The sequence below is a fragment of the Poecilia reticulata genome, linkage group LG11 (genome assembly GCF_000633615.1).
Source record: "Poecilia reticulata strain Guanapo linkage group LG11, Guppy_female_1.0+MT, whole genome shotgun sequence".
In the NCBI taxonomy this organism is placed as follows: Eukaryota; Metazoa; Chordata; class Actinopteri; order Cyprinodontiformes; family Poeciliidae; genus Poecilia; species Poecilia reticulata.
The window spans coordinates 12,949,356-12,975,545 of NC_024341.1; the positions used below are offsets into that span (position 1 = coordinate 12,949,356).

General features: G+C 40.7%; 3 protein-coding genes and 1 long non-coding RNA gene across 5 annotated transcripts; 2 read left to right on the forward strand and 2 right to left on the reverse strand.

Moving 5' to 3' along the window:
- Window positions 1–2,757: 2,757 nt before the first annotated feature.
- nkain1 (sodium/potassium transporting ATPase interacting 1) lies at window positions 2,758–11,740 on the reverse strand. Of its 2 annotated transcripts, XM_008421844.2 has the most exons (8): window positions 11,654–11,740; window positions 10,930–11,340; window positions 7,920–8,057; window positions 7,727–7,807; window positions 6,475–6,672; window positions 6,287–6,347; window positions 5,017–5,098; window positions 2,758–4,312 (listed from the first exon to the last, which is right to left on the reverse strand). In XM_008421844.2, the coding sequence occupies exons 2-8, from the start codon at window positions 10,981–10,983 to the stop codon at window positions 4,303–4,305; spliced, it is 624 nt and encodes a 207-aa protein (XP_008420066.1). In that variant the 5' UTR covers window positions 10,984–11,340; window positions 11,654–11,740; the 3' UTR covers window positions 2,758–4,302. The 2 variants fall into 2 exon arrangements, with proteins under 2 accessions (XP_008420066.1, XP_017162976.1); XM_017307487.1 differs by lacking the exon at window positions 11,654–11,740 and having other exon boundaries at window positions 10,930–11,645.
- A 4-nt stretch (window positions 11,741–11,744) lies between these two features.
- Window positions 11,745–15,447, forward strand: LOC108166718 (uncharacterized). Its single transcript, XR_001777068.1, has 2 exons — window positions 11,745–12,846; window positions 12,911–15,447. It is a non-coding gene; the product is annotated as an uncharacterized LOC108166718 (long non-coding RNA).
- Window positions 15,278–21,299, reverse strand: snrnp40 (small nuclear ribonucleoprotein 40 (U5)). Its single transcript, XM_008421849.2, has 10 exons — window positions 21,054–21,299; window positions 20,324–20,453; window positions 20,122–20,215; window positions 19,827–19,992; window positions 19,572–19,694; window positions 17,260–17,380; window positions 17,100–17,182; window positions 16,806–16,867; window positions 15,774–15,877; window positions 15,278–15,600 (listed from the first exon to the last, which is right to left on the reverse strand). Exons 1-10 carry the CDS (start codon window positions 21,162–21,164, stop codon window positions 15,551–15,553), a joined length of 1,044 nt encoding a protein of 347 aa, XP_008420071.1. The 5' UTR covers window positions 21,165–21,299; the 3' UTR covers window positions 15,278–15,550.
- Window positions 21,300–21,361: 62 nt separating this feature from the next.
- On the forward strand, window positions 21,362–26,087 carry zcchc17 (zinc finger, CCHC domain containing 17). Its single transcript, XM_008421847.2, has 7 exons — window positions 21,362–21,425; window positions 22,844–23,023; window positions 23,831–23,931; window positions 24,031–24,122; window positions 24,202–24,302; window positions 24,423–24,565; window positions 25,261–26,087. The coding sequence occupies exons 2-7, from the start codon at window positions 22,885–22,887 to the stop codon at window positions 25,420–25,422; spliced, it is 738 nt and encodes a 245-aa protein (XP_008420069.1). The 5' UTR covers window positions 21,362–21,425; window positions 22,844–22,884; the 3' UTR covers window positions 25,423–26,087.
- Window positions 26,088–26,190: the final 103 nt, after the last annotated feature.

A 26,190-nucleotide genomic window follows, 5' to 3' on the forward strand; every position in this document is an offset into this window, starting at 1 on the left:
CACACACACACACACACACACACACACACACACACACACACACACACACACACACACACACACACACACACACACAGAGGTAGAGAGAGAGAAAGAGAGAGAGAGTGCTGACAGTGTGTGGATGATGTAATGCGGATGCAAAACATTCCCGTTAATTGGGTTACCTTTAGAGAAATATGGGCACTTTTGGGACATTGACTACAGGCTGCTTGTTAGCTTTACTCCATGGATAAACATAGTCAAAACGAGAGTAATGACTCATATAAATAGCATGGAAACAGAAGATTACACATAATTTACCCTGGTGGGAGATAAATAAGTAAACAGTTCAGACTAACTCGTGGTGGAAAGAATTGCATACCAGATTACATTTATGTAATTACAGAGTAAAATGTAAGGCCAGATTTATTATCTACGAGCCTTATGCTTATGCAGGTCAGGACATAAACATAGAGAGGAGCGGGTAAGAGGGGCAGCTTCCATAATTTATACAGATAAGATTAGAGATTTTTTTTTTGGATTCAGGATTATTTTCCCTTTGTTTATCTTTGTAATGCATGCATTTGTAGTGTCACATCCACCTAGCCATTTAAAATTTCCTTTTTTATATTAATTAATTTATTTTCCTGTATTTTATCAGGAAAAAAAAACTCAGATTAACATTTTTTGGCAAAAAGCCACATTGAGACAGACATGAAACAACTGAAATCAGGATAAAATGTGTAGATTCATCTGAAAAGACATTTACAGCTTTTGCAAGGTAGACCAAACTTTTTTTTTAACTTTATTTTATTTTTTTACAGTTATGTGTCACGAGAGTAATCCATCAGACAATATATTTTTGGATATATTCATTTTTTATGTTTGTATAGTCTTTCTGTGAGGTCAGTGAAGGAACACAACTGCTGTGCAGCAGGATGAAACTAGATTGTGTCAGTGATGGTAAAAAAAACAAAATTACATTATGAAAAAAGTGTTTTCTAATTTGTAGTGCTTAATAATATTAAAGTAATACCGATTTTAACATACTAGGACACCAGAAAGGATTGAACCGCTGATTTTAAGTGAAAAAAAATTCTCGAGTGTACAGTCATGATCAAAAGTTTTGAGAATGATTCAAATGTTAATATTTACAAAGTCTACTGCTTCAGTTTTTATAATGGCAATTTGCATATACTCCAGAATGTTATAAAGAGTGATCAGCTTAACAGCRATTAATTGCAAAGTCAATATTTGCCTAGAAAATTAACTTTATCCCCCAAAACACATTTCAACTTCATTGCAGCCTTGCCTTAAAAGGACCAGCTAACATGGTTCAGTGATTGCTCCATTAACACAGGTGTGGGTGTTGATGAGGACAGGGCCAGAGATCAATCTGTCATGATTAAGTAAGAATGACACCACTGGACACTTTAAAAAGAGGCTGGTGCTTGGCATCATTGTTTCTCTTCTRTGAACCATGGTTATCTCTAAAGAAACACGTGCAGTCATCATTGCACTGCACAAAAATGGCCTAACAGGGAAAAGTATCGCAGCTAGAAAGATTGCACCTCAGTCAACAATCATCAAGAACTTCAAGGAGAGAGATTCCATTGTTGCCAAAAAGGCTGCAGGGCGCCCAAAAAGACCAGCAAGCGCTAGGACCGTCTCTTAAAAGTGTTTCAGCTGCAGGATCGGGCTACCAGCAGTGCAGCTTGCTCAGGAATGGCAGCAGGCAGGTGTAAGTGCATCTGCACAGACTGTGAGGCGGAGACTCTTGGAGCAAGGCCTGGTCTCAAGGAGGGCAGCAAAGAAGCCACTTCTCTCCAGGAAAAACATCAGGGACAGACTGATATTCTGCAAAAGATACAGAGAGTGGACTGCTGAGGACTGGGATAAAGTCATTGTCTCTGATGAATCCCCTTTCCGATTGTTTGGGACATCTGGAAAACGGCTTGTTCGGAGAAGACGAAGTGAGCGCTACCACCAGTCTTGTCTCATGCCAACTGTAAGGCATCCTGAAACCATTCATGTGTGGGGTTGCTTCTCAGCCAAGGGAGTCGGCTCTCTCACAGTCTTGCCTAAAAACACAGCCATGAATAAAGAATGGGACCAGAATGTCCTCCGAGAGCAACTTCTCCCAACCGTCCAAGAGCAGTTTGGTAATGAGCAATGCCTTTTCCATCATGATGGAGCACCTTGCCATAAAGCAAAGGTGATAACTATAACTCAGGGAACAAAACATAGAGATTTTGGGTCCATGGCTTGGAAACTCCCCAGATCTTAAGCCCATTGAAAACTTGTGGTCAATCATCAAGAGACGGGTGGACAAACAAAAACCTAGGAATTCTGACAAAATGCAAGCATTGATTGTGCAAGTATGGACTGCCATCAGTCAGGATTTGGTCCAGAAGTTGATTGAGAGCATGCCAGGTAGAATTGCAGAGGTCCTGAAGAAGAGGGGTCAACACTGCAAATATTGATTTGCTGCATTAACTCATTCTGTCAATAAAAGCTTTTGTTACTCATGATTGTAATCGTATTTCTGTATGTGATGAAAACATCTGACATACACACATAAAAACCAGAGGGCAGCAGATAATGTGAAAATATATTTGTGTAATTCTCAAAACTTTTGGCCATGACTGTATTTGCAGGAACGTCTCTCACATTTTCCTGTGCACTCTCTAAGAGCCATTCCCCTGTACGCTGAAGATCTTCAAGGCTGACGGCTAACAAATGACTGAAGTGAAACGGGATGCAGAGAAACAAAACCAGTCGCGACAGCACTCAAGTTTATTCAACCTTTAGACACTCTGTGAGACAAACGTGTCTGCAGATGACGACAGAAGTCACATTTGAAGTAGAAAGTGTACTTTTATTATTTCAAACTTTACTTTACACCCGGCGAGGTCTGCACCTCATACCTGTCTCCTTTATTCTCACTTTCTGACACATTTATTATTGAAAAAAAAAGAAAAGTCTCTAAAGTCTCCTTCGCCCCCTCCCCCTGTTCTGATGAGAGTCAATGAACGAGCTGCTCGGACTCCATGTCTTCCTGATACAACAAGGAGGAATACTGCAAACTGGCTAAAACAAGGCAACATGATATATACAAAAAGAGAGAAGAAGAGAAACAGGTACAAAACAAATTTGCTGTAACCCCTCCCACCCCCTCCATGATGTGACCCTCTTATTTTTTCTTCTGTAAATAGAACCAACAAAACAATCATCGTCTGGTTATTTACATGCACACTACTACTTCCCACCCCAACAAATAAAAATAAAAATACACACTAATGCCTCATCCCAAAGCCATCTCATCTGAACTCATGCCCAACAGATATTCCTGGAAACAAAAACAGAAATTGGCACCTTTTATCAGGACATCGCATGGAGGGATTACTGTTCAACAGCTGCATTACAGTCCAAAATAACACCAGTCACACGGAGTGTGTGTGTGTGTGTGAGAGAGATTATTGCACGACAGACTTAACACTCTGATTGCTTGTTTGTTTAGTTCTTCTGTACCAGAACAAACACTGATTTATGCGAGGCTGATCCTTTAAGGAGTTATGGTTTCGATGCCCTCTCCTATGGGCCTGAGGTGTGCAGTTGCAGCAGCATGGGAGGAAAGAAAGACGGCTTTGGGAGGAGGAAACTGCAAGACTGCTCTAGCTTTAACGTCACACTCTAAAACGACAACAGGTACGAGCTGTGCCTCGGTCTATCGAGCAGCTCCGCCCCCTCCAAAAACATCCACCCACACACACACACACACACACACACACACACACACACACACACACACAGGAGCATTCACCCCACACACACACACACAGGAGCATTCACCCCAACAAAGAAATCAAACAAACACAGGCGTAAAGTGGTCGTAGAGTCCAGAGGACAAACACGAAGCACCAGCTCGGAGGTGCGCAGTCGTATCACACACACCCATGTACAGACACACACACACATTTCGACTCGGGAGGAAGCGCTCAGAGCTGGCAGTTTTGAGTGAATCTTCTCTGAATTCCCTCCAGCTCCTCTCCGCACCGGGAACCGCTGGTTTGTCCCTGAGCTCTGCAACGTTCGTTTCAGGGCTGATTTCAGTTTTCCTTCCTCGGACACAAAACACACACACGCAAACATGCTCACACCGTCTCTCCTCTCCGGGGTCAAAGGTCCGCTCCTCGGGTAAACTGCGACACAAACGAGTGAGTGTAATCGGGGGTGGGGTGGTGGGCGACCTGCCGCTTCTTTCTTTCTTTCCATCCACAGTGACAACTTCAGGCTTGGGCCTCAAGGGGGCGCTACCGACACTTAACCAGCCCTGGGAGGAGGAGAGGATTAAATCACAGTCAAAATTAATTCCCTTTGATATAAGAGATACAGCATATTTTATTACGATTTTATATGTTCAAATTAAACATATTAGTGCATAACTTATTTCTGGAGGGGAAATTATACATTGTTTTTTTAATTTATTTGATAGAATCCACTAAACTCTGACCTTTATTTGTAATTTGCCTCTATGCTAATAGGTTGGAGACCAACCTTTTGCTGCAGTTACAGCTGAACTTTAACTAGACCTTTCTAATAAATGAATATGTTAAAATGGTCTGACTATATGTTTAGGTTTGTCCCATTGATGGGTTAAAGAGCGCAGAGAGTTTTTCCAAAGTTTGTTATACTGGTTCAGAAACGTCTCCACATCTTTATTCCCATGATGCTCTCCAATGTTTGCTATTACATCACTGATGCCTTCTCAGTAAGCTGGATTTATACCGAGATCTCTGTTGACTAATTAAACGACTTCCGAAAGAAATCGATTGAACTGAGCTTTTATACAGGGACAACAGAACAAAAGGGACGTAACAATACAAATACATGCTTATCTTTCCTTCTGTTTCACAATTATGGACTCCATTATGATGGCTCGTTATACATAAATCCCAATAAAATTCATTGAGGTTTTTGGTTGTATTGTGACAAAACGTGGAGTAGTTCAACATGTGTGAATACTTTGCGACTCACGTGTAAAGAGGCTGTAGCTGCAGATGAGAGGACTTCTGGGGTGGCTGGTAGCCGTACGAGTCGAATCCACCAATAAAGTCAACTTGAAAAAGGCAAAAAAAAAAGAGAGAAATATAGCATCAATATCACTAAGTGTTCTAGTTTAATCAGAATCTATAACAATAAGAGAGTTTATGAATTCATCTGACTGTATCTTGGATTTACAGCAACATCTTCTGTTTTGCACAGAGACCTTTAAATGGATGGTTGCTGATTTTGTGACCACAAAATGCATCTTTTTTTTTTTTTCTACAGCTGAGCAGTTTTTCACCTCTCTTACCACAAGGCTCCCCGACCCTGACGGCAGGATGACATTTGGTCCCCCACCAGCCTGGCTTGCTAAAGATCCAGAGGTTTCAAAACATTTTTAATTGACACTCTGACTCTGGCCTCACGGAATGTCGATTTTTAAGAGTGTCTCAGAGAAATGGACCTCTATCTCCCTGGAGAAACAATATGAAATAGCCCAGTAGCCAGTTTATTCTAATAACTCAAAATGGGAAAAAATGAGAGAACATTCCACTCAAACTATAGGCGACTAGATTAGTAGGTCATCGCGCATCTGCTTTCCTTCAAAGGTGTGTTTTCTATTCTCTCCTTTTTTCAAGAGTAGCTAATAGACTTAGGTCTGTTGCACATTTAAGTGATTTACCAGAGGAACCATTAAATCTGACCAAGCAGATTATATAATATTTTTCATTGCACTGCAACTCATAAATGAGTCATAATTACTCACGAGGATGATGCGGTCATTTACCAACACCCATATAAAATGTAATACTGAGGACGACACATGCTGATAGGCATTATTTCCATTATCCATATGAGAGCAAAACCTTTCAGACTTCAAAGAAAGGACATCAATGATATGTGCTACGTCCTACACCAACTTTTGTGTCTCATAGAGTGAGAATTAAACTCCGATGAGAAAGGCCCGCCAGACACACAGATGGCCGGCCCGACAGACAGCCGCTGTGGCGGTGAGAGTACTACAGCCCACGTAATGCTTCCCACAGACGGGGAGATCAGATCACCCGGAGGGAATCCTGCGCACTGAGATCTCTAAGCATGACTCACGCAGGAGAAGACAATGAGATGGCATCTCTCTCACACCCAAAACCTACTGAGCGCCACCACCACCACCCCTCCCAAAAAAGAACATCCTCGGCAGCAGGACGAGTCGACCCGATACCGTTGTCACGACACTAGCAGACCCCCAGAGAGCACTCACAGCTGTCCTCGTCATCCTGGAAGACTTTGCTCACGTAGCAGGCGTACACGAAGCCGAAGAGCTGTTGAGAAGTTGGAAATATTCCAGTCAGAGAGCACGTTTTGGTTTAACAGTCTTCGAAAAATAACAACAACAACAACGGGTGCCGACGCAAACTTTAATAGGAAGACTCGTGTCAAGACACTTACAGCCAAAAGGATCTGGATGGCCGAACTCAACACCTCGATGTACTGGTAGTCGAGGAGACATCCCGACACCGTGATGACGTGATGGTCGTCGGGGGCCATCCGAGAGTCCAGCACTGGCGTCACGAGGCAGCCGGGCCCGTGCTCCATCCACCACGAACGATGGAGGGACGTGTTGAAAGTCATGAGAAAGTCCCTATCCTGGAAAATGTCTGATTGGTCAGCAATGTTTCTCCGCACAACATAAAGGGACTTTCAGAGCACCAATCAGTCTTCAGACGTTACAGACTTTTAAAGACCGGCGGGAGAGGTCTGGTACCTTTAAACATGCTCTAATTCTTCTTTACTTAGGTGCAATCTCTATGCAAGAAGGGAATTTTAAAGCTACACAGCAAACCATCGTTTACAAAAGACAGACTACGTTCTTTATTAAATTAGAAACTGTGAAAGCAGAGCAACTCTGAAATTTTAAGTTAAACTGTGCCAATTCAAAACCTGAAATTGTCAAATTTCAAAAGTGGATACACAACATCACCATTAGGATTGTTTGACCTGAATGAAATAAATGCAATTATCAATTTTATACTGTTTAGGCAAGTATCATGTTGACGCTAGACACATATGTATATCACATAATTCACTATCTACTGCCCAGGATTAAATCTCGTTGGCTATTTTTTTCTAACTCATTCAGATTTTCAAAACAACTACAATTATTTCTGACAATATTTCTGCCGCATGTTGTTAGTTGACAGAAATTTCTATCCTGGTTTTAGTCATTGGGTTTGAAATGAAGGATGACAGTTTATTATTACTAAAATTAACACCGTGTGAAAAGTGTGAATCTATGTTCATGGCAGACTAATTCAATTTCTTCTGGTAGAATTGTGACTATTTCCAGAGGAGATAAAAAATTAAAAAAAATATTGAATTTTGAGATAACTGATTAATGTATTTATGGAAATCACAATGGTGATGCTGGAGTCTGGCCCAACACATCCATTATGGACCGAAGCATTACTGATATCGATTATTTTCTGGTGTCATGACAGCGATACTGAAAGGTGAAACAGTTGTAACACAAGCTCTGCTCATTTTTTCTACCCTAATCATCTCACTTTCTCAAAGGAATTTTGGTTTCTTAACATAGCAGATAATCTGAAATAGATTATATAAAAATAGATTATATAAAAAGTAGTAAAATAGGCTTTTATTAGAGTAACACATGGACTCTCACAGAATTGAATGTGTTTACCTGCGACAGGTTTCCCACTTCCAGGTAGAAACAAATAATGAAGGAGTTCCATCCAACCCACAGGACCAGCCATACTGCATACTGCCAGAAAGATCCAATCAAAAGTGCTTTTATGAAATTAAATCAGTTCAGTGACAGGAATGTGGAATGCTGATAGGGGTGGGCAGGGGGTGGGGGAGTACGAGGCACTCACAAAAATGAGGTATCTGAAGCGAAACTGCACAGTGCCAAACATGCCCAGGATGACGGCCATAATGTGCAGGAAGTTGGCCAGGATGGGAGCCCACTGGTAGCCCAGAAAGTCAAACACCTGCCTCTGAAGGGCCGCCACCTACGGAGGTTCAGATGCACACACACAAAGTCCTGTCAGTGGAGGGATAATCAAAAGCACGCAGGGACATAAAGCATCCTCACTTAATCAAGGTATCACACACGCACAGAGTGACAGGGACACACATACACGAGGCTGCCGCAGCTGTTACCATGGAAACTGCCTGGAGCACCAGCCAGTCCAGGGACTGTAAAAAAGACCACCCCTTACAAAACAAAAAAATAAATAAAAAAATAAAAAATAGCTGGGCCAAACTAATGAGAATATATGGGCCAAATCCCTCTGCTGCACAAAAACTCATCAGCACAGCAAACAATGGCCACAATGAGCAGTTCTAACGAGGCTGCTAGGCACACTCACAGCATGTCCTAAACATTATAAAAGGAATGTCTTAACACTTTATTACCTGCATTACATAAAACCTAAACAAGGCTTTTGCTGTCACAGGGATTTTAAATCCATCAAAAGTTTATGCAGTATGTAAATTAGCTAAATCAGGTAGAATTGATCATAACTCAACCACTAGATGGCAGCAAAGTGATGCATGGTATGTGCTGATTATGCATTAACAGGCATCGGTGTCTCTGTGACTGTAAGCCAGTTAAGTTTGGCCGTTTTTCATATAGTCGAGCTGGGCTGCTGCCCCAGGCCAGTAGGAGGCGCTGAAGATATCTGAGCTCTGAAAACCTGAAATGTGTAGAATGTTTATCAAGAATGAGGCTACTTTCTAAACAAGCTTTAAATATTAATGACATTTCAAGTAATTCAGTTTTCGATTTATACATGTATCTGTTTCCATGAATGACAGTTTTCTATTACAACCAATTAAAATGGCAACGTCTTGCTGAATTGAATATGTACTTGCCAAACAACGTAGGCCTGTCTCGATAACAAATTTTGCCAGACGATAAACTGTCCCAAAACTTATATTGTTATTTTGAGACACTTTCCAACTAATATTATAGTAACAATGGAAGAATAATGCAACACTTTCTCAAAGATCAATAAACTTTACATTTTGATGAACATTTAAGCATTGGAACTGGAAAACATTTTAAATATCCAAAATAAATAAACAAAACAACAGAAACGACAACTAAAATGAATTCTGAAGTCTCCGTAGACAAAACTGTCTTTCAAAAAAGGGATAACTGAAACCAAAGCATCAAACTGAAGACCAGTTTCGGAAAAAAGGAGAGAGAAAAAAGAAAAACGATGAATCGAGCAAATGTAAATGATTGAGTTTGCTTTAGTTTATCTTGGGATTAATCAACTTATTGTTTATTGTGACAGGCCTACAAACAAGTAATAAAAACAACATTTTCTACAACATTCTTAGCCTGCTCTTTATTAATGATCATTCTACCACTCTATCAACACCATCAGTTTTATTGTGGGTGTGCTAAGGAAATACGAAACTATAGTGTTAAAATGGACAACACGGAAAAAAATTAGATCTCGGACACTTTTTATGGCACATTAACGGTGCTGTGGTGCCTGGTGACCTTAGCAGGAAGTAGGGCCCCTAATTATATTCCGTTTAGGGCCCCGTACGTTCATGGGCGAGTTCTTCTAAAGATTCACATGATTTTGCCTACACCAACATGCAGAGGCTACCCTGTTCCCTCTCCTTCAGGGAACCACAGCCTCGCCTGTAATGTGGGATGGCGCCCCAGCAGCTGCAGCTCAAAGCTATGTGTGTGTGTGAGTGTGTGACTGTACAAGGAGGCTGGACAAAAATGTCTGATTACAATGTGTGTGTCTGTAGCACGCCGCTCTAATTATATCTTGGTGGTTAGAGAGGCAGTCTCAGCTGTGGACACACAAACACACACATGTATTAAAACAGAGCCGACCCAAGGCAAAAAGTGAACTAAGCAGCTGCTTGGGGCTCCCAAACGAGGGTGATTTATCAGTGCTAATCATGTAAAACAAAACTTCTGGTCCTTAATGTTAAATATTACAAGTGAATCAGTGTAGTCATGTTGTAACAAGTTTTAAAATACATGTGGAACAAATTAATGTAGTAAAAGTAAGCCAGCTGGTTTCACTCTGCGTTTTCTACCTCAAAAACAGGAAAACTAATTAAATCTATGACAACAGGAAAAAAATATTAATACAAACGCCTGTCATGCTAAATGTATCAGTTATGATGGATGAATTTCTGAGATCTCTGTATCTTTTAAAAAAAAAAAAAAGAAGCAATTTTCCTCAAAAACCTGCTGTATCAAATGATATACTTGTTTTATGCCCTCTAGTGGAGGACCTAAGTACAACTGAAGAAAAGTGCCAGTGTCAACCAAAATTCATAGATGGCAGTGTGAACTTTCAAGAAACAGCTTCCTCGTGAAATGCAAACTCTTAATGTTGGAATGATTACAGAACATGAAATGTTTTTCAAATTTTATTTCCTTTAAAAAAACAGTCTAACAGAGTCATACAGTAAGTAATGTAAATATGAAATGCTTCATGGCGATACTTCAAGTACAAAATTATATTATGGGTCAGTATGTATGTTTTATACCTTCAAATTAGATAGAAAAAGCAAAAACTTCAACTCTATATTGTTGAACGCTTTATGTAAATATATAATGTAATATTAATGTAACTATATCAATATTTAGATATTTTGTCAAAGCATCTAAAAAACATAGTTTGTAAAGTATAAGATTTTCCTACTACTGCTTATTTTTTTATCAGAGTTTAAAGAGTTAATACATTTGGTGTGAATTAAATGTAACTTGGAGAACTGCAGGGATTTAAACTTGAGTGATAGTCAAGGAACATTAGTAGAGACTTATGTTGGTTACAATATGTGCCTAGGGCCCCATTCAGTCTTGGACCGGCTCTGTATCAAAGCATGCTCACTTACCAGCTGCAGTGAACAGATCACCAACAGCGTGCATCTGCCGTCACACTTCCCCATTTTGGAGGGCTCGGGTCGCGGCTTGGAGCCGCGGAGGCTCCGGGGAAACGACGAGTCCCCGGTCAGATCCAGACTGCCTTCCCGTCTCAGCTCACACCATTCCCGGGATGAACAGACCTGCACAAGGCCGCCGCCACCGCAGCCGCTTCCTCCGGCGCTTCCACTCACAGTAGCTGATCCATCTCTAGCCTCCGCTTTTGTCTACACAATTCCAGTCGCGGGAATGTTTTCAGCGGGAGGAAAAGAGAGAGCTGATGAGAAGGAAGGAGGTGCTGGGGGAGTCCGCTTCACACCGGCCTGCTGCTGCTGCTGCTGCTGCTGCGAGGTCCGACCGACTCCGAATCACCTCGGCCACACCTTCCGGAGAGGGGGGAGACACACAAAGGCACAAAGAGAGACGGAAAGCTGTCACAATCTGCCCCAGGCTGCAGACTGAAATGAACATCATATGATACCGGATCACACGGAGGTGGGGAGGCAGCGGGGAGGAGGGGACCGACCCCGCATTAACACTACGGCTAACGGTCGGGTCCTCAGCCGCGGACACAAAGCAGCCCGCCCGGACTCCTCCTTCCACGGCGGGTTTCCATCCCATTCTCCCCGCTGGGATCCCACTCTGCTAGGAGAAGCTAAAAAATAAAGAATCAAGTTAACGGGGATATCTACTCACCAGCACCGGCTCTGGCCTCCAACGTCTCCGTCTCGCAGCGTCTTTTGTCAACAATCCGTGCCGGGGCGAGCGCAGGAGGAGCCGGGGGGGGGGGCAGAGAGGGAGCGGGATGAGGGGGTGGGGGCCCACAGTCACCGCGAGCCTCCCCCCCCCCTCAAAGATGAGGAGCTGTGAGGTTTCTGCAGGGGCGTTCAAAAGAACTACAGACACCAGGGAGAGTGGTGGGTACTGGGCACCCCTTTCACCTATAAGGCTCCTAGAAAGTTTCTTATGTATGTTTGGTAATCATGAATTTAAGAGCGGACAGGCTGATCACACTAACAGTAAACTTTTTCACATTAAATATACTTTTATTTATCCTATTGCGATATGGCAGCAACGGCCAAACAACTTACACATATAAGAAATCAATACAATCTAGTCCAGAAATTAATGTGTAATACATGGCAGTCATTAGTAACACTAATTATTAGCAAAAAAAAATTCTGTCTAGTGGATGACAACTTCAAGATGTTTCCTATGCAGAGAAGCTGATCACATGTGTTGGTCGTCCATTTCGTCCACATAAACTCTTCTCAAGTTCTGAAGGTTCTGTCGCCTCTTCCACGCTCTTTAGTCAGTTCTTTACATAAATTTGCATTTGGGTTCCGAATGCAAAGTCCGTTGACTGACCGGGTCAGCCGCCTAATGGGTTTCTTTTTGCTCCCTGAAACCAGCTCAGAGTTTCCATGTCTGTGTGTTTGGCATCAATCTCTTGCTGAAAAATCCAATTCGGTTCCATCTTCAGATTATTATCAAGAATGATGCTGTAATCCATAAATCCTTCCATTAGTTACCTGACTGAAGACTGCAATAATTAGGACTGGATTTGTGTGTATGTCACTGATTTTAAATTTGTATTCATTTCTGGACATAATCTGGATGTTTGCCTTCTTTTGCTCCTTGAGTCCTTGTTGTTGTTAGCTATAAATTGATTTGAATAAAAATACTAACCAAGCGTTTTTAGGATGATGCGCAATACCTTTCCACCTCAAAACATTGAGTATGAAGTCCACCCATCCGTTCACCGTCTATATCCGCTTACCCTTGCAGGGAAGCGTGATGGCTGGTGCCAATCTCAAAAAATCAACTCCATTTCTGACATTCCCCCTTCATTGCATCATCCCAACAATGCTTCTCCAAGATGTCCATTGGTGCCGTTCAGAACCACATTTAGGGGCATTGTAGTTAATATGATGAGCTAAGCAGACGCAAAAGTTCCACCAGGTGTTTGCTAATTGCTGCTGCTGCTGCTAGTCTGGTGGAGCTTGGCTGGAGGCTGAAGCTTAAAGGCGGAGCTTTGCGTAAATAGGTGGTGCATTGTATGACCAGCCGTTAAGGCGTCAGATTCAAGGATTTCTCAAACATGCATGAATGAGTCAAAGCAACACTCCGTGTTTAGTGACATTATAACATGATGTGGAACTCAGAAAAGTAAAATTTATACAATACTCCCCAATTTAAGAGATCACAAAAGTGGTTAAAGAGGTTCAGCCAAATGCGGAGAGCGAGTCAGTGTGTTATCGTCGACATCAGTGTGGACTCCGGCCGAGGAGAGTCCAGTTTGTGATTATTGTTCAGAGGGGAAATAAAATGCACACTTTAACAGCCGTGGTTCATTTCTGCCAGACCTCAAGCCATGCCTTCTTCCAATAAAGTTTGCTAAGTCAGCAAACACTGGCGGTAGATAATGACCGCTTTATGAGCATGGAAAAAAGCACCCACCATGTAATAGAGTTATTTCATTCAGTCTGTACATGTTAGTTCATAAAGTGAACAAACAGCGGACATAATCGTTAAGAAAACTGGCCTCTGGTTTTATAATGCACGCATGATGTAACTGAGCCTCGGGCACATTAAATAGTATTTTTTTCTGTTTTAGGTTTGTTCCTCCCTTATTAAAATTGTTTGTGGAAGAAATTATGGAATGATATACAGAGGTTTATGTCTTGTCAACTTAACTTTTGACCAAAAGTTCTCAAAACTCTTCTAAATTTGCACTAAAACTTTTGTTAAAATTTTGAATCTGACCTTGGCACCAACCAATTCATGTGAATTCTCTTCACACTAGATGAATAATTGGACAAGGCCCACAGCATGTTCCTTTTATTCTACTTCATTATTATGATTTAAAGCTTAACAACCAATATTGGAAAACCAATTCAAGCAGCTAAGTCTTAAAGAGGCATTCACAATATAAGCTCAAACATTTCTAAAGATATTGGTCTAAAATACCCGTTAAAGCCATCACACATTAAACCTACATAGCTACCATGGGTCCATGTAGCCTAGCTTAACTCCATTTGGGTCCCACATGTATGTTTCAGGCTAGGAAAAAAGTCAAAGGAATTTACATATTAGTGTCATTCAACCCAACACTTATGTGTCTTAACAAGGTTTATACACAACATATTTCCGTCATTTCAGCATAAGAGCCACAGATTTTCAGCCAGGTCAAAGTCTGGTCTATTCCAGAAGTCTGTCCTGTTGAAACATCCAACCATGTCCCAGTTTCCATCCAGCTCTTGATTTGAGGTTCAGTCCCCCTTTGTGTACTGCACCAGTAACCATGGTAGCGCGCCATCAAACTAACATGGTCAACAGCTGGTTTAGATTTCTATCTTTGAAGGCACCCATTGTGGAGCAGTGCCTCGTTTCTTAGTCAGCACATTCAGTTCTTAGTGATATAAAACTGTATTTTTTTTTTTTTTTTGGTCACAGAACACTGAGAATCACAGTGAGAGATTCTCAGAGACCAAAAGTTCACAGAGTATCTCTGGTGTTAGACCATTTCTCATCGAGCTGTAAACCGATTCTAATGTACCCTGAAGGTCACGGTAGGAATACAGCAACAGTGACATCATCTGCAAAAAGAGACCCTGGTTTTCTTTAACCCGACACTCTTCATTATGCCTTTAGAACCTCTCCATGCTCACCACAAACACGACTGGAGACAAGGAGCAGTTCTGGCGGAGTCCAACCCACAGTAGCAAGAAGATCAACTTTGTGTTGAGAATGTTGTTTTGGTGATGTATGGACTGGAAATCCCTTAAGTGTCCAAACACTCCAACAGCAACCCAAATAAAATCCCTGGAGAAACCTAGTAGGAAGCCTTCTTGAGATATATATTAAAGTTGTTATTTTTTCCCCAAACTATGAACAAAAATGTTCTCTAAAACAAAATACGCTCCAAAACAACGGCGCATTGTGAGAACTGGTAATCACATAATCACTGAAGGATTGTAAAATATTTATAGGAAAGCTGTAACTATTGGGAAAAGCTGCAGGATCATTTCTAGGGCCAAAATATGTGAAGCAGAAAACGGTTTACTGTGTGCATGAAGACAGGACTCCAAAAACTCCCAAGCCTCAAAATGCTTAAAACAACATGCTATAATTACTTCTACTTTTTCTTGTTTGAAAATTATTTCAATGTTCAAGAAGTAAAAGAAAAACAAATGTAGCAAAACCCATAGCAGCAGCTTTTGTATCCCTTCTTAAAAAACAGCTTTGTCTGTTTTAAATGCTAGCCAGGACAAATGTAAATCTTCTCCCCCGCATGATAGTAAAACACCAGAGACAAAATGATATGACAAGAGTTGTTTTTACTGAATACCAAAAGTTTATTTTAAAAAAAAGAAATAAATCAAAGTAAAAAAAAAAAAAGAAAGAAAGAAAAAGAAAAAAAGGGCCATTTTTGAGGCTGACTGATGGTAATAAAGTTCATCCTGAGGTTGTTCTGAGGCGAGACGAAGCATGTAAAATAAACTCCATCAGTGCCCATAAAACACTTCCGAGGCAGGCCGCTCACAAACTCACACACAATCAAACATCCACACACACACACACACACTTTCTCTACTGAATTTCTCCCATGTACAGACGTTTATCACTGGAGCCAGACAGCACTGCAGAGAGAAAACAGATGAGCAGCCCAATAAAATTAACAGACTTGATCCATTTAGAAGCTGCATCAATACTGCATTTGGGGTTAGTTTGTGACCTAAAGAGGAAGATAAACACGTCTTTGATGCTTCAAAGGTTTCTGCTCTAAGCTGCAGCAGCTGAGCGACTGACTCACCGACAGGCTCCTCTGGGTGGAAGACCACCTCGTTGACAGAGCCGGCGTGACCCGGCAGCTTGTACAGGATCCGTCTGGACGTGGTGTCCCAGATGTACACAAATCTGGGAGAGGAGACAGCAGCAGAAAGAGTCACTTTACATAATCTGCGCTGGTGTTTTTAAGTCTGTCCGCCATCTTTGAAAGGAAGATGGCGAACTGTTACAGAGGAACAGAAAAAAATTCAGAAAGGTCTAACATCTAACTCGTTTTTTTTTTTAGATTTAGTAGCTTTTTCATAATGTCTCTGTACAGACATATCAAACTGGAAAATACAGTCGGAATATTTTTATTTATTGTCACGTTACAATCACATCCTATTTGATTATTATGATAGAAGGAAAAATTTTTGAATGTGAAAGAAAATTTAATTGTTTTCAGAATTTTTAGATATAAAAATATGAAAGGTGTGGCATGCTTTTTAGTGGCGACACCTCCTCAATATGAGTTTAAACAGAAAACTTTTGTTAGTTTTGAATATTAATGTCTAACCCTAAAAACAAAGTGTAGGGTTGATGTTACTAAATGGTAATTGGACTGAACTTATATAGTGCTTTACCAGTCATTTTGACCACTCAGCGCTTTGCATTAGAGCTGCAAGCATCTCACACTTTGAGTTCAAGAATCAGATAATGTAAGTCAGTTTTTCAAAAGATACAATGGACAAATCATTAGTACCAGAAATGAAGTAATTGAGACAACATACATGTATAAAGTAAGCATATCTTAAAGCTACAGTAGCCTACAAAGGTGAACAAATTCATGTTAAATTGAAAGAATTTTGTGATTTGAAAGAAATCACAAAAGACACCGAGAGATTTCAAACATTCTGTTACTATTCGCGTGCAGGTTGATTTTGAATTCTGCAAATTTTATCCAACGCTCTGACAAAGCCTTTATTGTTGACTCTACAGTTCTAGATTATTCTGCAATTCAAGGTCGTTGCTAGTACAGGAAACAATTTACGGTGTTGTCTGGCGGTTTGTTTGTTACCTGTCAGCTGAACCTGCTGCGATCTTACTGCCGTCAGTGGACCAGGAGCACCTCAGCAGGTTCTGAACAAACAGCAAAACACGCAACAGGCTGCATTAGCAATGAGACATGATCTGCGAGTCATTCAGGGCAGCAATTAGTTCGAGCAAATATAAAGGCATTTACTGACTGAATGATGGGTTTCCATTACAAAACAGCGGAATGAAGCTTAATCAGTGTGAAAAAACTTCCTAGTTTTAGTGTTTAATTAATAAACTCTTTGACCTGCTTTCCCTGCTAATAAATCAGGATTACCTTCTCGAAGTTGTGAACGTTACCCTGGAAAATCTTCACGCATCTCTCCTTGGGCGCGAACGGTCGCACGTCCCAGATCCGCACTGTGTGAAAGACGCGCAGTTCTAAAACAACAGAACTCATCCTCCACATTATGAGCCACAAGAAACCCAAACGCCACCTGTGTTGTCCATGGAGTTCGACAGGAGATACGATCCCTCGGAGCTCAGGCTGAGTCCGGTCACAGAGTCGCCGTGGCCGTGCATGTTGTAGATCAGCTTGTTCTGACGCAGGTCCCACACCTGCACGACGAGTGGGTTGAGAAACGGTTTTCACAAAGAACACACAGAGAGCTTTAAAGTAGGCCATCTGATGCAGATGGTGGAGATAGTGCACGTTTCTGAGGGGCCAGGGCACTTGCCATGAGTTCTGAGTCATGGTGGTAAAAACCAACGGTTATAAGGGGCATCAGCAGGAGTCGAAGAAAACGGTGGGATTGTCAAACTTTTTTTTTTCTATAAATACCCACAGAGTTTCTGGAGTCTCTCAAAAGATAAACTGTTTTTGTTCTGTTTAATTCCGGGGCGGTTACACTTTACTCAACAGTACGCCAACTGCGTACTGCGTACCGGAAAAATAATGTTTTCTTTTCGATAGTTAAACTAATTGAAATTCAGACAAACCTGCAAAACCAAAGAATTTTAACAAGTTAAAATTCTACCGGCTGTTATGTTTGTATTTCCTCAGAGGATTACAGTGAGTATTGACATGGCCTCAAAGTGTTGCTTTATCACTTTTTCCAGCAATGATGGGTAGCCCAGGAAAAACATGCAATTAGAGGATAAAATATCAGAGAGCACAACATGCAACCAACCACGTCTTATTTTATCCTCCAGTATAGTTCTATTTGGACCAAAAATATTTAAACTCGCACAAGTTCATGTTTACATTTCTTTGAAGAAATAACACGTGTGGCCTATTTTTTTTTTTTTTTTGCAATAGTACACAATGCTGTGATACGCGGTGGCACAGAATGAATAGAGAATGAAACGAAATCAGCCACAGTCTAAAGGAGTACTTTGAAACAAAATGCTCAGAAAGCCTGATGAAGACCACATGAAAGAAACAAGTAAGAATTGAAAACTACATATAAATTGTTACATTCAAAAACTATTAAAATTCTCAGTTATTTACATCCCCCAGTTTAACGTTTGTTTAATGAAACCAGAGCAAGTGCCAGAGTCACTAGAGGTTAGGGTTAGGACTCACCCTGCGGCTGTTTGGAGCACAGAGTAACATAGTTTAGTCTCCTTCTCACCTGCCGGTCAGCTGGCTGAAACATGCCTACCACACTTCTACCTCACAAGACAAAATAAGCTAGAAATATTCAGTGTAACAAAAAGTGAAAAATCAAGGTGTAGAAAGTAGCTGGGAGACAACATTCTCATTAGGGTAACATTGTTTTAAAACAACAACAACAAGTAGGTCATGACTTCATTTCTCTAATTAGCACATCAATGAGGTCATAACAGAGTTTTAGTAACCTGACTTCACTTTGGACACATAAACTCGTTTTCATTGAGGCCTAATTTCTAAAACAGATGCCTTTCCTTCATGTTTTAATGCCGCCGTTATTAAAACGCAAAATGGGTCCGAGAGCTCGACCGAAAGTGCGACCATTAAGATTGCGTTTGTAATTGCATGCAGTTTTAGAGCACTGCGAGGTCGGCGTCCCTCGTTAAAAATAACAAAACCTTCAGTCACGTAAACGAAAGGCAACATCTGCGCAGTAATTATGGCTGTTTATCTGCCAGGTGGTCCAAGAGAAAGGTGAGGAGAACCCGCTCCTCTTCGTTTAGCAGAGGTGAAAACACGACAGATGCAAAAAACAAACAAACAAAAAAGCAGTTTAGCTCAATGTTCACTAAAAGAAAAAAAAAAAGCTGCGATTCATGATTGTTGATTATGGTTGACATTATTCCAACTTCAACGATATTGTATAATTTTGAAGCAGTTTGAATAACTGATGGTTTTCCGTTTTAAATAATGTAACCAAATCAAGTTTTAAATTTTTCATTAATTTACTAAAGGTTTCCCTGAGGCTACCATACCGGCCCGTGCCTTAAGAGGACAAAAATCGGTGTACAAAAACTCACATTATTCTCTCTTTTTTCTCATCCATTATTGCTATTCTTCTAAAAGTGTCTGTGACATTTATCGTTTTATACCCTCATCGTCTGAGTCAGGTGTGGGCGTCTAATTAAGTGAGACTCCAACTGATTAAAACATAACATGAAATTTGGAATTTAGAAGCGACCAAATCCTGCATTTGTTGTGCAGCCTCACTATAACGCAGTTCACATTAAAATTCAATTTGAAAAGTTAAAAAAAACCAACAAAATTAAAAGTGTATTACTTTCTATCGTTAATACTGAATGTTTAATTGTCAGTGCAGCCATGTTTAGGATTGTTTAGTATCTTTGATTTTAGTACCTTGATGTCATTGTCGATGCCTCCAGACAGAATCTGATCGCTGGTGTCATTAAACGTCACGGCCAGCACCTGGTATGTGTTCTGAAAAGTGTGGATGGCCCCTTTTTTGCGGATGTCCCAAAGCTGTAACGTGACAAAAAGCACTGCATTTAAGTTATGACCGACTTTAAAGTGCAAAAATGTGGTCGGGTATGCATTTCATTTCAATACTAAGCCACTGAGCCGTTACATGGATTATTTTAACACGTAACCCACCTTCACTGTCCCGTCATCACTGCCAGTGCACACCAGCTGGGGCCCCCGACGAGCCGGATAGCAGGTGTTAACAAAAGAGGTGTGGCCCTTCAGACGCTTGATCCTCTCGCCGGTCTCGCTGTCCCACACGCCCACGGTCTTGTCTGTGCTCGCCGAGAACAACAAGCTGGAATACATAAAAACGTATCACTGCCAAAAGAAGAATTTATAAACGTTTACAGCAAACATTTCTATAAAATAAAAAAACAAAAACAAATAAGAGATTGGGATAACCATCTCTGACAGCTGCCCACACCTGCCATCTGTGTTGTAATGCAGCTCCATCACTGCTCCACTGTGGCCCTTCAGGGTGGCGAAGTTGTCGCAGTCTCCATAGACGTTCCACATCACTGCAGCAACGTCACACAGCAAACAATATGTTATTGACAGGAACAGTGGTCCGTCGGCCGCGCTCTGGTCCACTGGTTGATGGAGTTTAACTTTTGGCAGCTACTCACGTATGAGCCTGTCAAATCCTGAGGAGGTCAGCGTGGCTCCGTTGGGGTGAAACTTGCAGCAGTAGACCTCGCCCTCGTGGCCTGACATCAGCATGATGGGGGCCTGCAGGCTGGAGGTCCGTGGAGGGCCCTATGGGAGCACAAACATTTATAGTTTCTGCATCACACGCGCCTAATTCATTATGATGCAAACACAAAAAGGATGTGCTGACATTTTGCTGTACTTTTGATTAAAAAAGCATGATTTCCAAGATGGAAAACTGACAATGTTTCAGTGAAGATAACACATTAGATAACAGCAAATTACCTCATTAATTAAGCAATCATAAGCAGACTTAGTTGTTCCCTAGAACAGTTTTAAAGTCGGATCGACTTTAAAACTCTGTAAGACTTGAATTATGTAAAGACACGCTTTATAACAGATTATTACTGCTTAGGGTGACAATCAATATCCAGGTGATCATGATTAATGCCTAAATGTATTGAACTGATCGCATGTGTGACATTTAAGGCATACAACTGAACAATTTAGATCAAACACATCGATGTATTTTTGTTCAAGATGTTTTCTTGCTTAACTAACAAGTCATCTTCTATATAATTTATTTTAAAATAATCTCTGTGTTCAGTAACTACTTTTAAATCACCCTATAAAAAGCTAATGTAAGTATCATTTATGTAAAAGAAGCAGATATGAGGACGCAGCAGCAGCAGCAGCTATGGTTCGTACCGCGGCCACGAGCTGCTGGGACTGAGCCGCCGCCACCAGCTCCATCCGGGGCCGCTTCATGGCGGAGGGAACCACCGCCATGTCGCCGGCTCTCTTCAAAGGCTCAATCATCCCGGAACAGCCGAAAAAGAGCAGAAAATCCCTCAAAACAAGGCTAAAGTTTGTCCAAGAAAATGAATGGACTTTGTTGAACTAAAAAGAATGTCGACGGAAGCAGTAACAACGGAGAAGACGGAACATGGAAATACTTCCGCTAGATAGAAGGATTGTTATTGGTCAAAGTTTGAGCCGGATGCGATGATTGGCTATTCTGCTTCTTGGGTAGGGTTTTACACCGGATGTAAAACATTCACTGTTCTGTTAACACGAAAGGTACAGCATTGACTTATATTTTACTAGGCTTGTTGTCCAAGTTAGCACTGTTCCTTCTTTAATAATCATAAATCTGCATGAAATATTAGCTTGATAAGACTGAATATATGAATGTGGGGTTTTTAAACATTTATGTGATACCTTCCGCCTCTGTGTTACTTGACAAAACGTAAACAGTGTGTTCCATCGGCTATTATTTTCGTTTTACTGTCTGAAATGCATCGTCCAGCAGCATTTAAAATGTACTCCGTTTAGAATCATAAATTTCGACGTATTTTATTTGGGTTTTATATGCTTGACCAACAGAAAGTAGCGCATTACTGTGAAGTACACAATACGTTGCTTTTAAAAGGTTTTACTGATTGTATACTCCTTTTGGGTATGCTTCGATTTTCGGTCATTTCTCTTTTCAAAATAACAGAAGCCCAGTCAGATTGGACAGAGAGCGTTTGTTAACATTATTTTCAAGTCTATCCACGGTAGCTCAATTGGACCTAGAGCTGGGTTTTAACTGCATGGGTTTTTATCTATTCCATTTCATTGTAATATGTTTAAGTTCAGTATTCTGCCTGAAGGTGAATCTGGAAGAACAGATTTTCATCCAGGATTCACTTTTATGTAGCTCTGTCATTCTTCCTATAAACTCAGGACAGATTTGTATGTCCCTGCTGAAGAAAAGCACCTCCACAGCATGATATTGCCACTACCATGCTTTCCCGTGAGATGATGCGTCTAAATTTGGGAGCTTTGGATGGTTTTTTTTTTATCTTCCTTACCATCCTGTTCAAAATGTGTGCTTACAAGACAAAATTTGGTCCTCTTCCAGCCTTGTCTGTCACCATCCAAATGAATGTAAACATTTTAATTATCTGTAATTAATTTTCAGCAATAAGCTTTATTCCTCTATCTTATTAAGATCAACATATCTTATCCTTAGTAGAATGGTATGTTCTCGTTTATTTCCCATTTTGAAATGTGCTTCTATTTCAGGTCTCATTTGTAGCTCAGGAAAACAGGAAGTCATGATTATAAATTAAAAGTTTGGCACTGATTAACGTAAAAAAAAATTATATTGCATAAGCAATGATAACAGCTTTAGTTATTGCATATTTTATTTGATTACTGACCAAATAAATGTTCTGAAATTTGGGTTTCAGAATATGCTGCTGGAATAATAATAATAATAATAATAATAATAATAATAATAATAATTAATAATAATAAGTATTATTATTATTATAAAACTTATTTTAATACTTTATGCACTTTTTAACTGGTGTAAATGTTTTATTTTATTTCAAAACAGAGAAAAAGTAGACCTTTCTACTCACTGTGCCTTCTGTTACTTTACATCTTTTCTTCCCTCACTTTTAATGATGCTGCAAATCCTAATATCTGTTTAATTATCTGTCAACCAGATCTACCGTTAGACAGTCGTGACCCACCCCTAGTTGGGATAATGTCTGATCGAGGTGGACATGGTCGTGAGCCGGCCAGATTGGATGGTCTGCCGCCGCTGCACAGTATTGCCAAAGGAGAGGTGGTCTCTGTGCAAAGCTACGGAGCCTTTGTCCGACTGCCAGGTTACAAGAAGGAAGGTTAGTAAAAAGGGCTTGCAGAGGGAATTTAAAGTAAAGAATCATAACAGGGGAAAAAAATTTTACAGACAAAGACAGGTTTAAGGTTTTAGGTTAGCATAACAGAGGAGGTGAATCACTAAAATAAACCAGAGTGCTCTCAAATGATGGGCAAACTATTGTTAACACAATCCAATTTCATTCATATCATGCATAACTTATGTTTCCCTTTCAAGAATAAATATGATTATGTTCCACAAATTTATGCTTATTTGCTAATTATACATGTTTAAAAAGGAACACACACATAATGTGTTACGGAAAGCATAAGGAGGGAGACAATACAAGCATATGAGAAATATGAGAGCTGTATGAAGCAGGTCATCTGAAATCTATATTTAGCCTACGAGTTACGTATTTGATGATGCCTTATCACTGGCCACTTTGGAAAATTGCTAATGCTTTTCACCGCTAGAGGGCACACTCAGCAAAAGTTTGGTTTCAGAGAAAAGTTAAATAAAGCCCAAGAGGGACAAAAATAGAACATACAATTAATTTCATTTAATTTTAATTAATTTAATCACATGAAAAAGCATCACTTTTTCACATTTACACACAGGAGCTTGACTTTAAAGTAGCTGGACTCCTCGTGTCCGGATAGCTGGCTGAATGGAATAAAAGCCTAAAATTAATATGACGTTGTTGGCTGTGATGTGTGGCTATAAACATCTTAGAACGGTATGTTTTCATCCTGTAAGTTATTTTTGTGTGACATCTTTATAAAAAAAAAAAAAATAAAAAAAACCCCTGTAACTCCACTATGAATAGGTTTGGTTCACGTGAGTGAGATGTCTGCCACCAGAGTTGAAAATGCCTCTGAGATTGTGGATGTTGGAGAACACGTGTGGATCAAAGTCATCGGGCGCGAGGTAACAACATACAAAAAAAGCACAAGCACACACACACAGGTGTGGAATGTAAATCCAGCGTCACCGCAGTACGACCCTTCCTTCCCGCCTGTCTGTCAGATTCAAGGTGACAAGGTGAAGATGTCCTTCTCCATGAAGGCTGTAAACCAGGGAACAGGACAAGACTTGGACCCCAACAATGTTACGGCAGAGTAAGTGCTTGCAGTTTCGTGCGTGTGTGTGTGTGTGTTTGCAAAGGAGAGTGTTATCCTCCTCTGTTTGTGTTTGCAGTCAGGATGCGAGGCGCAGGAAGCAGTTCAGAGATCACACGAGTAACAGGATCACCCTGGAGGCCGTGCTCAACACGACGTGTTCAAAGTGCGGCTGCAAAGGTGCTCCAGCACGACTAGAACTATAAAAAAAAAATAAAAATCCAATCGTGAAAAAAAATTTTTTTGAGACATGTCGATGTTGTTCAAAGTCAGTTTCAGTTAACTCAAGACTCCTTTCAGGTCACTTCACAAAGGACTGTTTCTCAGCTCCGGGCTTGCAGTACGCTCTCGTGCCTGAAGAGGACGACGCAGAGGCACAGCAGCAGCAGCAGACAGCCACAATCAGGCCACCGCAGGACTCGGACAAAAAGAAGAAAAAGAAGGTGAAAATGTTAAGCTAAACAAAACCTGCCCCTGCTTTCTCTTCCTGTTTATTCCTCCGATGTTTCTCACGTCGGCCGTCTGACAGCTCATGTGATCCGACGTGGCAGGAGCATCATGAGAACTCCTGTTTTATGCTGATTTGACAGAAAAGCTGTGTGACCCAGTTTTGAGGTAATGAAACTGCTGTCAGATTTCTGTACGTATCTGCAGCCTCAACGTTCAGATTTCCTTTCACGGCGCCTTGAGGAACTCCTAGAGGCTCTTTGGACTTTGTCACTTTTTGACAAATTACAACCACAAGCCTTGATGGGTTTTGTCGTGATTTTGAGTGTTTCCTAAATGTGAAGTAACAGGAAAATGATAGGATCTTTTAGACAAAGAAATCGCAGCATGCATTTCTTTCCAGCTCCGCTGCAGTAATACTTGTAGAATGACATTTCCAGTTACAGCTGCAAGTCATTTTGTGGTATGCCTGCTTTGCACATTTAGCAATTAAACTCTGCAACACTTTTCATATTTTTTTTTTGATAAAAAAATATATATGAACCACGTCGTGGTCTACTTCAAAATTGAGAGCTAATATGAGCTAATTTATCAGTCTAATAAAATCAATTCTGTGATGTGGTTTTAACAAGGGTATAAATACTTTTTGAAGGCACTTACACATTTATACGTATGTGTGTGTGTTCTTCAGGAAAAGAAAATGAAGAAGAAGAAGAAGAGGGAGAGAAAGGAGTCAGACAGCGATAGCAGCAGCGAGTGTAAAACCAAGAGGAGGCGTCATAGCAACAGCCTCGACAGGCAGGAGAAGAAAAAGAAGAAGCACAAGAAACAGAAATCACACAAGCACAGCTGAGACAGCCGGAAAGCTACACTCACACACACACACACACACGCACACACACATACATGCCTCGAGTCAGTCACGCCACCACTATCACACATGCACATGTTGATAAAACAAAGCGATAGACTTGCGGTCTCTTTATCTCATCATTATTCCTTATAAACCACAAGCTAACTATAGAAAATACAGTCGTAATTTAGCAGTTTTGTGGGGGTTTTTTTATTTATTTTTTTTTTTTGACTTGTAATCCATTTCCTGTGAAAGCTCAAAGGAAAATACTGTTTTGAAAAAAAGGTCATGTGACCATCCCCTGTCTGGCCTAGAGTAACCTTTGACGCCCACGGTGATACGATTCTTCGCCTCTTGTGTAATCAAATATGTGTAAATTATATGACATCCACCTTTTTTTAAAAATACAGATATTGTTTACAGCTATCCGGTTTCTGAAATCAATTAACGAGACGTTGGGGGGGTAAAGCTGACAGACAGACACACACACACACACACAGGAAATGTAATACCGCACGAGTGAACGCAACAAGACCCTGGTATTATGGTGACATTCAGATTTATGTTTTCATGTTGTTGTAGATGCATGTGTTTATGTGTGTATTTCCACAACCCGCTTCCTGACCTGCTGACTCCATTAAATCTGTTTGCACCTGTAAAGACAACAAAGAGCCTCCTGACTTCTCTTTGTTCAAAGACCTTGAAGTCATAATGCTGCTGTTAAAATCTGCCCTCCAGCCCAGAGTACATACCAGCACAAGGTCACAT